The sequence below is a fragment of the Scardinius erythrophthalmus genome (genome assembly GCF_964197995.2).
Source record: "Scardinius erythrophthalmus genome assembly, chromosome: 5".
In the NCBI taxonomy this organism is placed as follows: Eukaryota; Metazoa; Chordata; class Actinopteri; order Cypriniformes; family Leuciscidae; genus Scardinius; species Scardinius erythrophthalmus.
In genome coordinates this window covers 43,723,545-43,735,136 of record NC_138225.1, presented here as the reverse complement: position 1 = coordinate 43,735,136, position 11,592 = coordinate 43,723,545, and the positions used below count along the sequence as shown (strand labels likewise).

Below are 11,592 nucleotides of genomic sequence, written 5' to 3'. Positions count from 1 at the left end.
AAAAAAATAAAAATTACATTAAAAAAAACATCTCAGGTTATGACTGTAACCATGGTTTCTTGAAAAGGGGAACGAGACTCGACGTTTGGATTGACGCTATGGGTAACGCCATCAGCGTGACCGTTTTCTGAAGCAAAACACAACAATATAATTGGCTGACGACAGTCAATGACATCACTTTACTCTACGGAGACATGCACTTAGCCGGAGTCAGATACGTCAAGCATTAAAAGCGCTTCCGATGCCTCATAGCTGTCAAGTTGTAATATTCCCTCGGCCAACACTCAAGCTCTTATGCTCCGACAAGGAAAGTCCCAGCCTCTACAGCCTTCCTCCCTTCCTTGTGGGCCAGGCGTAGCCACATGCGGCTCAAGAGCAGAGCTCTAGGTCAATTTCTCTTGCATGACACCGCTTCTAGGGAATACTGGCCCAGTATTGGAGAACATTTTAAAATGTGACATTGGCCTACCACTACCTCAGGGAGAGCACATATGGGGGTCACACCTAGAATAATTATTCATCATCTTCATAACATAGTACTCCAACCCATAGGGAGCCACAGGGGAGCTTCAGCTCTACCATCACCGCACAATTGGGGGAATTTGCAAAGAAAATGGGGCACTTGCAAAGGTGCCTGATAACAAGAAGGGATGCTAGAAGGCAATTTAACTCTACTTGTTAAGTTCTAAGGGATCGGTTAGGGCTCCAACAGGGAGTGGAGGACCCTACTTTAAAACCCTAACAGCAGTGGAGGGTTCTACTCAACACTTAACCCCGAAGAGCAGCCTACCAAAGGGAGCCTGCTAAGCGCCACAACCATCGATACTGCTGCCCTTCTAGAAGGGAGCCACCAGGGACTATCCTACTTCCTATCCTATCCTATTAGGCAGCTCAACCCTCCTAACACACTCCTCTAGGGCCTGCTATAGCTCGTACTTGATTCAGTCAGCACTAGCCATAGCGACAAGAACAATTATAATATATAGTAATGGAGGAAGTAGGAGAAGGAGAAGGGATTTGACTTTTCCTCAGTGATTCTGACCTGTTTACCAAATCGCTTTCTTTCAATCATTTCCCTGAGATCTTGTCTCTTCCTCCTAGCATCCCGCCTCCTCTGTGCTCTACTCCTCAAAGGAGGAGGAGCATGAGTGGCCACACTCTCCCTCTAGCCCTGCCTCCAGTCCTTAGACTGTGATGGACCAGGACCCCCAGAGGTCCTAGGTGAAGATTTAGATTGGGCCGGGATGTACTTCCTGAAAACTATCGACCCAATCTAGTTGTGGTGTGGAACATTACCTCCAGAAACTCCTCGTATGCTGGGCTGATAGGCTGAGAGGGCTCACTAAAAGCGATATATTCACCTTCCTCAAGAGACATCAGCACATCCTGATGCCAGAGACCGAGGAACATGAGAGGGACATACCATTCTCAAATTCCTCGGCCAGCTTGAGCTTCCTCATTTTAAATCTCTCACAATGAGCGCATTCAGATTCCCCGAGATCTAAACGCACGTTATCCTCACCTAAACACACAACACACAAGAGACACAGAGGCACACACTTTACAGGTGCTCAGGTAGTGAATTCATGGACTGTTGTTGGCCAATACATTTTTTGTGTTGGCAAACGTACTTCACGTACCGATCACGCTGATAGTATATCCCCACAGCGTTGATTCAGATGAAGTGTTGAGTTCACCTTTGTATGGGAACTCTAATTTTCTGCTGACATCACCAACATTATGCAGACTATTGGTTCACGTTAATAACTTAATTGCTATGCAGCCATTTTTTAAACCTTGCCAATAATTAACACAATAATTTACTGCGGTTTAGCATTATATAGTGAAGATAATGGCAATAAATATATTAAAAAAAGGTTGACAGCACAGGTGGTAATGTGTAATGTGAGAGCCTTTATAATCCACAGCAAACTCCCATTCAGTTCTTGACAATTTTCCCCAATACAATAAATTCTTAAAGGCACAGTATGTAAGTTTCACCAGTAGAGGTCAATAACAAAGGCTTAGCTCAGGGGTGGGCAAACTTTTTGGCTCAAGGGCCACACTGGGTTTTAAAAATTTGACAGAGGGCCGGCCCAGTAGCAGATTATGAAGCACGATCTCATGAAAGTGCGTATCTATACCACAAATTTTATTTCTCGTGCCATTTATATGCCAAAAATGTCTTTTTTTTTTTTTTGCGTGCATGGCATGCTACACACTGTAAACCCCTTGGTTAGGATTAGGGGTGTGGAGTGCGTGCCTTACACGCCATAAAGTGCATATCATATGCACGCGAAAACTTATGCACTACAAATACAATTTGTGGTATTCGCACTTTCATAAGATCGGGCTGAGCAAACAGACAACGTTGTGGCAATGTTATTTAGCATGTTATGTTTTGATGTTAATTTTTAAAGATGTTAGATAATTATAGCCTATACTTTTTAAATATTGTTTATCCTTATTATTATTTAATGGCCTAACAGTAAATTAGAAACAAAACATCTGCAAGTGTACACTTAGAAGAGTAAAAATTACAGGTTACGTTAATTCAACTTTATTAAAACTGAATGGCAATTTGCACTTCCAAAAGTCATACATTTGTGGAAATAAACGAATATACAAATTTATTTTAAGAATAATAAAATAAAACATAAAAGGCAAAGGCAGATCAGAACATTTAATGAAAAAAAAAAACGGGTTCTGTTACATGGCAGACAGGGGAGCGTAGTCGAAAGCCGGACGATAAAGGTCGGTAAACGGAATCGGGCAGGATACATCCACAAATCCAGAGGAGCAAAGAAACTAAATAGCAGACAAATCAAAGGAAAAACTAAGGTGTGCAAGCGGTTACCAAACATTTTTTTTCTCATTGAGTTTCCAAAAAAGGAAAAAACATTAACGTGCAACAAGTCTATGCGCTTAAGTTGCTGTCTGTTTGGTTTCCATGGTGACGCGTCATTGCTTGCTACGTGACACACCGCAGCCACAAAAAGCGCTGAATGAATGATGATCTGCTTTTATGTCATTTTTCCTTTTTTACATTTGTTAGCTATGGCATGCAATATCTGATATTCCGATTGTCAAATATATGCTACACAATATATATATATATATATAACGCAAAGTATTGCAAGAAAAAAGGCAAAATAATGTTATCTTAAGACAATTTTTTTAAATACTCGGCGGGCCGGATTAAACAGCCTAACGGGCCGCATGTGGCCCGCGGGCCGTAGTTTGCCCACCCCTGGCTTAGCTTGATGAGACTATGAATGAGTGTAGAATCATAGGAGTTGTTGTCTTCACCTTCACAGCCGATGGAAAGCAATCCAACGGGAATCAGGCAGAAATTATGTTCAGGGGTGAGCTAATGTATTACATTTTTATTAACATTACTGTAGTATGAAGCAGGGCAGGGCAGAAAGCATGAGACATTTTACGTTACTGTTTTTATTATGCTTGTATGCCGCAGTCGGCCACTGCCACTCTTTTCGTCTTACGCTTATTTTACAATTAAAGTTATGTTTAAAGGTGCATTGTGCAAGTCTCTGAGTTTTTGCAGAACTATGCCCCCTCTGGCGACAAGCGAAACTGCAACACTGCAACTGAACGCACATGACATCACGCCCAGTCTCAAATTCCGACCCGAATCCCTCTTATTTATTTTACTGTACAGGATTACAGAGGCAATCGCAGTGATCAGAGAAGGGCTCATTCAGCCCATCAGGCAATTGTTTAAGCATGTATGGGTTAGAAAAAGGGGTATTTTGAACATGAAATGTTGCGCAATTCACCTTTAAAGTCTGCCTCCTTCCCTGAACTTGTACTCTGTTACAGTTACATTTGATCAATTAAATTCACATTATTTGCGGGATTTTTTTACGTGTCAAAATAATCATACTAAAAATACATTTGAGTGTGTTGATAGTTGCGTTAGCTTGATGGTTGGTATGAGACAGTTAAAGCACATTGCAGTGAGCTAGAACGATATTAGAATATCATATGAATAAAAGCTGGATGTCTTTTGTTGCTAAATGGCGTGCAATTAATTTTAAAATATATTGTATGGTGGAAAAACGTCTGTATTACTGTTACTAAAATAAAGCTCTTTCTGATTATGCTATGTTAGCCACTTTTACAAAATAGCATTAGCTCTGTCTGATTTCGAAAGCTGCGGAGATTGCATTTGTCGGCTGTATACGTCATTGAGGCTGCTTCATTCCAGTAAACTGACCACTACATTCCAAAGTCATTATGAAATTACAGCAATTTACGCTTCACTAGGACATTTTATAATGGTTACTGTTATGAAATAAGACGTTCTTCATGATGTATGCGGCCAACAAATGTGACCTATTGTCTTTGAGGCATAGTACAAACATGTTACTCACGGTAAATCAAGAAAACAAGATTCAAACAATAAGACTAATCATGTCAAGCTATACAACTATGATTAGTTTTCTGTCAATAAAGGTATCCAAACAGCTCACCTGTCTAATAAAACACAATACAGTATATTAAAGTGTCTTTGGTGTTTCAGTGGTTTTTACAGATATCAAGGATAGCACGGATATGACGTCACAATAATGCGGGCCGTTAGACACTGGTTGAAATTGCTGATTTCCCTGGATTTAAACATTGATTTAAATATTAAGTACAAGAGTCAACAAAATATATAAGATTGTTTTTGTGGAAATTTTTTTTATCCAAAAGTCTTACATATTGTGCCTTTAAAGGGTTAGTTCTCCCAAAAATTTTAATTATGTTTTACTCACCCTCATGTCATTCCAAATCTTTAAGACATTCGTTCATCTGAAGTCAGATGAAGATATGTTTTAATGAAATCTGAGAGATTTCTGTCCCTCCATTGACAGTCTATGCCACTACCACTTTGACGCATCAAAAAGTTTATAAAGAGATTGTAAAACTAATCCATATGAATTGAGCAGTTTAGTCCGAGACACAATCACTTTATATGATGAACAGATTTAATTTAGGATTTTATTCATTTATAAACGTTCATCAAAGCACACATCAGGTGTGGTAAATGGAAGTTCAAGCACGCTTGCTTGACGTGCGAGAACTAATGAGGTTCATTCTAGTGTTATGCAGCACGTTTGAGCTTCTGCAAGAACCAATGATGTTTGTTCTCGCTTGTTCGGTTGTACTTCTGTTTATTTTCACTGATCAGTGTTTGTCATTCAAAGCCTAAATTCAATCTGTTCATCATATGAAACGATCGTGTCAAAATTTGGACTAAACCTCTCTATTCATGTGGATTAGTTTTATGATCTCTTGTGGTAGTTGTGTAGACTGTCAATGGAGGTACAAAAATTCCTCAGATTTCATTAAAAATATCTTCAGTTCTGTTCTGAAGATGAACAAAAGTCTTACAGGTTTGGAACGAGTAATTGATGACAGAATTAGAATTTTTTTGGGTTGAACTATAACCACACATTCATCAAAAATTTTTTTACTTGGAAATGTCATATTACAGAAGTAAAATGTTATATGAATGCTGTTTCATGTAAACTTTTTTTTTAAATAATACTAAATAATGATATAAATAATAATAATGATATAACTTTTTTATATCTGTTGCAGAGCTCAACCCAATGTGAGCAATTCATAAGAGTCGTTGGCTGTGGGTGCAAGAACAATATGTCTGTAAAGGTTTTGAGTATTTCAAATTGTAATGATTGCACGCTAATATGGATGCAATAATCACTTATAATAAGAGAAAAGGGTATTTTTGTTAGCTCGCAGTGCTGGGATGATTAAAGCAGCACCACATATTCTTAAAAACAAATCACCTCATATATAATAATTCTTTACACATATTTGAATTTGCACCACAGAACAGTAGCTTAAACCAGCTCAATGCTTTAAACATTCTTTGTCTCCTATCGTCTTGCAAAAGTTTCTCTTGTTACTTGAATTATGCATGAGAGGCATTTTAGCAATAATATCATGTTGTACTTTTCCCCTTTAGGCTCATAATTTTCACAGTCAGTTATTTTTCTAATTGGAGCATGTATAAAAGGCAAAATAGGCAAAGAATCATGTCACTTCAGTTGCTGTGTATCAATATCAATGCATGCAAGATTATTCTAAACACAAAGACAATGCGTAGCATCATGTTAGCACCAATGCTAACTCTTTACCCTCTCATGCTAAATTGATGACTTGGGGACATAGAAGATAGAAGATGGAAGAGACTAGAGTTACTTACTTCCATGGTCAGAAACAGTACCAGTCAGGTTTGATTTTAAACTTAGCCTCATATCAATTTATGTATCAGTTCAAAACCAGCAGAGATAAATCATTTGTAGTTCTTAAATGTGAAGTGTATTATGTTAAAATGCTTTCTCTATTACATTAAAGGGTTAGTTCACCCAAAAATTAAAACTTGTCATCAATTACTCACCCTCATATCATTCCAAACCCGCAAGACTTTCACTCATCTTCGAAACACAAATTAAGATAATTTAAATGGAATCTGAGAGCTTTCTGTCCCTCCATTGACAGCTACACAACTACCACTTTGAAGCTGCAAAAAGTTAATAAAGAGATTGTAAAACTAATCCATATGAATCGAGCAGTTTAATCCAAATTTTCTGAAGAGACACGGTCGATTTATATGATGAACAAATTGAATTTAGGCTTTTATTCACAAATAAACAGAAGCTCAACCGTACAAGCTTGATGTGTAAAAACATTGGTTCTTATGGAAGCTCAAACGTGCTGCATGACACACAGGAATGAACCTTTTGGTTCTCACGTCAAGCATGCTTGAGCTTCCGTTTACCATATCTGATGTGCGCGTAGATGAATGTTTATATATGAACAAAAGCCGACATTAAAACTGTTCTTCATATAAAGAAAATTTGAACTAAACCACTCAATTTATATGGATTATATGGATTTATGAACTTTTTGAAGCATCAAAGTGATGGTTGCGTGAACTGTCTATGGAGGGACAGAAATATCTCAATTTCATTTATAATATCTTCATTTGTAATTTGAAGATGAACGAAAGTCTTACAGGTTTGGAACGACATGAGAGTGAGTAATTATTGAGAATTTTTTTTTTTTTAAATTGCGGTGGTGAACTAACCCTTTAAGCCCTTCATAGGTTGACTCTGTGAACAATGTAGCATAAAGACTTTTGTGGATCTTTCACAAAATTGTTTCATAATAGTTTTTGCTGTTAAACATGTCTGGCTCAACCAATTACGTGAATTTCTTTGAACAATAGTGGATATTGCCACAAGAGGTGGCCTCAGAACGTTTGCGAAACCCGGTGTTTGCTAATATGAACATGATAGAGTTCAACAGTGCTCACTTTTTCAGTGGCCTTGGGTCCAGAAGTATTTTTCCCAATCATTTTTCCTATAGGGATTTTAAAAAAGTTATAAGCCACAAACCAAACTAAGAGGTGAATCATAACATTACAAACTTTGATTTGAAGCAAAAAAATATTTGAAATTTCTTCAAAAAGACACCGTTACAAGACTGTGTGTCTTTTACGGCTTTGAAATAATCAAATGAAATAATCAAATAAAAAATACACTCACACACACACACGCACGCACGCACGCACACACACACACACACACACACACATATATATGTAGGTCTGTCTTTAACATTTTAAATCAAGTTATTTTTGCTATTCTGTTTGGTGCCACTAGGGGTGCCGTAATGACACACTTCACCTTTAAGAATCATAAGCCATGTAGTAATTCATTAATCGTTCTTGTGCTCAAAGCACTAAAATCAGTCCTAGATGTTTCAGAACTTTGATGTCTTATTGAGTGTTTGCCATGTATAAAGGTAAAAATAGTTGCCACAATCAAAGGTCTGTCAAATCCTAAGAGCATGCTGTTTCAGAGGTTTTCACTTTCATTGTGACTGCTCTGTCTACTTTCGAACACCTCTTGTGTCAGTGTGTAAGAGTGTATGCGTATAGGTTTGTATTTTGGTGTGTGATTGTTTGTGAATGTGTTTATATGCTGTTAGGTACCAAGTTCTTCCTGCTAACAGGTTTGGAAACTAAAATAAAGGGACTTAAAAAGATTGCTGTCAAGCACAGTATTTAAATGAAGTGTGCAAGTGTGTGTGTGTGAATATTTGAGAGACATTATGTGTGTGATTGTATCACTGCATGTGTCCCTGGTTGTTGATATGTGATCCTTTTAGACTGAAATTCTATCTAAGAATATGAATATGAACTTTGACCCAGAGGCCTTCTCCAGCAGAGCATATTGAGATTGAGATGTATGTCATATTGCAGAGTTATATCAATAAATTTAATTAATATCTGAACAGTTGTGTGGTACTATTTTATGTACTATTTTGTTAAAGTTTTATGCTCAAGGAATAACACACACACGCACACACACAAAATTATAGCATCAGTATGTTCAATGAATAACAAATAAAATCTGATCTGTTTCTCTCACAAATCTATCAAATGGCTTCAGAAGATTTTGAGTCTTAGAAAGTGCACGAGTCATGGACTATTTTCATCGTACTTTTGTGATAGCCATGATTGCCACACACATTTGTCTTGGAACATTTAATGTTCACAGTTAACCTGACCCTAATTTAATTTTAATCCTGGCAACCATCCTTACCACATTGGCAAATAATGTATCTGTTGAAATCTGGATGAAAAAGTGACTTGAATTTTGACTTGATTATTCTGAATGAAACAAAATTACATTTTCAGATGCCCGCACCCTAAGAAAATTTAGTAAGAATAGTGTTAATACGAAGATTTTTTTAACCATATTTTGAATTACGCTTCGCATTGTATTGTGTTTTAGGGTTAAAGGAAATGTCTAAACTTTTAATTGTCACGTTGAGTTGTTTTTCAGTACAGATCCTCCAACGCTATCTCAGGACCAATTCGTACGAATTCGTAAGAGTGAGTGCGAGGTGGCATCGTACGAATTTTCTAAACCCCAGTAATGGGTAGATTTAGGGGCGGGGTCAGGGGTAGGTCATTCATACAAATTCATACGAATTGGGCAACTCGTAAAATATGTACGATTTAGCAAAAATCATACGAATTCGTACGAGTGAGGTCGTATGAATTCGTAAGAATAAGCCACCTCATAAAATTCGTACGAATTGCCATGGGATCGGGTTGGATCCTCCTCCTCTCCCTTGAGAAGCACACAAAGAGTTTTTTTTTTCCAGATCTGGTCCTCTTAAACTACGATGACGACAGTGTTACGGTGTTAAAATTAGTTTTCGTTGACTTTTAGTTTGTTTCTCAGTATTTCCTGATTTCCTTGGTTACTAAATATGTTTTCATTGGTTGTCGTGGTTATTTATTTTTTCATTGATTTTCACCTGTTCCTTATTAGATCATTAGTTTTCTCAGTATATTTAGTTCTCAGTGTCAGAGATACATTGTCTGGTGTTTACTGTACTTTGCACAGTTACGTTGCCTTTATTTTGTTTGTGGATTGTTGCCTTTTGTATTGTTTAAGTATCACAGCAATTAGATTCGCCAGGCTTATTGTCTTCCTCATCCTGGATTGTGTGACAATAATGTCCTGGCAGAAAATTACCAGGACTTTTTTTTTTTTTTTTTCTATGGATATTTTTTCTTACAGTGCAATTTGTCAATCACATACAAATATAAATATTTCCTCTGATATTACTTGATTAGTAATTTGTGCAAAGCATAATAAAATTTGGCTCAATACTTGTATACTTGGCCTAGTAGTTCGGTATGATCATAATTTTGATGAAAATACAAATGCAACCAGAGAGACAATCAAACATCTTGGGGCAGAAGTAGAATCTAATTTGGATAATTGAAATGCAGTAGGTCAAAAATTATTGACTGTACTTGGAATAGTAAATTAACACATACCATTGTTATACTTTTATTAAAATTTACAGTTGACACACTTTCACAACAAAAAATTACCAGAAGACAAAAAAAACAAACAAAAAAACCAGCTCATTTGTACTTCTGCTACTAGCAAAAGTACTGCATAGGATCTGTTGACTTAATGCACACGTTCCAAAAAATAAATAAATAAATCACTCACACATGTAGAACGAAAAAAAAAAGAGACAAACCTCATCTATCTTCATAAAAGATGAAAAATTAATGTAAAAAAAGACAAGAAGCTAAAAGGACCAACTACCGCATAAAAGTCCCCCTGTGGTGAAAACCAAGTTTTTAATGTTGTTTATATGTGATGTTTTCAATGTGCTTTAACACAAACCATGTGCAAATGCGTAAGTCAACACCATTGCTGAGTATTTGCACTTTAAAACTGCAGTGAACCAAATACAGTCTCAAAATCATGGTTTGAAATTGCTGGTGTTTCTGACGTCACAAACTACCTTGTAACCAATCACGTCAACGTGTGATGGTCAACGAGTGGATCTCTGGAAGCGGGGCTAATTTGCATATTCATAGAACCATGTATACTTAACGATGAAAGGGTGTAAAGTTACATTCAAGCTTTTTTAAGGCATGAAGACATTTTTTAAAGAAAAAAAAAAGTTTAAATATGTAATTTTGGTGATCATAGATGAGTTTCAAGGGATACAATTATTGACTAGATGGACTTTAAACTACAATTTGTGATTGCCATTGTATCATCTTACATAATATATTACTATTCACATATGAGTTCAGAACTTTGCTGAACTCTACAGAACTTTTTAAATATAATTTTCAAACACAATGTTGCTATTGCATGCTAAGTGACAATTTTCAGTAACCCTGCAGAACCATTTTTTGTTTAAACAGATGAAGGTGTTATCGGTAGTTGTAGCTCTCATCGTCATATTCTAACTCATCTTCCTGCTCGTCTCCCAGTTGCCCGTATCTGAATTTACGATAAACAGTGCCGTCCTGCCCCATGTACACAATATCTTCATCTTCATCATCTTCATCGTCATCATCCTGAGTCCCCTTCTGATCACCAAGGTCCACTAGCTGTGACTCACGGAAAAGTCCAGAACTAGAGCTTGCTTGACCACCGAAGGTAGAGGTGGATGATGATGTGAAATAGCCGTCTTTGCCGCCACCATGGCCCAGTTTTTCATAACCACGTGGGATAGCGGTCTCTGGCATGGGTCGTTTGGAAAGAGAACGCTTAATGAGGATGATTACGGAGATTGAGGCAAAGACAAGCAGGATGGAGGTGGTGATAAAGAGTGGCAGGTTTCCTGTGTACTCTTCTTCCTCGTGGTTTCGAAAGGCAAAGTTAGTGCTGAGGACACACTCACCTTAAACAGAGATAAAATATTGGTTTTAATGTCTGACACAACAAATAAACCAAGACAGGACAACTATTTTAAAGTTACTAACTATTTTAGTATTAAAGGACATTCCACCCTCAAATGAAAATTCCATCCCCGGCTCATTGTAAAAACATAACTGTAATGACATTTCTTCTAAATATTATGTTACTTCATGCATGTTTTGCAGCACTTTTAAAGTGAAATGTTCAGTGAAGGCCCTAAAAGCACGGTCAGTTATGTTTGATCAATGTAAATCTGGCAGGGTTTTATTTCATTTACTGTTACGTATCCTAAACCTAACCAAGC

The 11,592-nt window shown here is 37.1% G+C and overlaps 1 protein-coding gene across 1 annotated transcript in view; it reads right to left on the bottom strand.

The window, feature by feature from the left end:
- Positions 1 to 10,700: 10,700 nt before the first annotated feature.
- pcsk5a (proprotein convertase subtilisin/kexin type 5a) overlaps positions 10,701 to 11,592 on the bottom strand; it is a 56,849-nt gene continuing 55,957 nt past the window's right edge. The window contains exon 37 of the mRNA XM_081365403.1: positions 10,701 to 11,271. Within this exon, the coding sequence (XP_081221529.1) occupies positions 10,799 to 11,271 (473 nt within the window). The 3' untranslated portion in view covers positions 10,701 to 10,798. The remainder of the gene's footprint in view (positions 11,272 to 11,592) is intronic.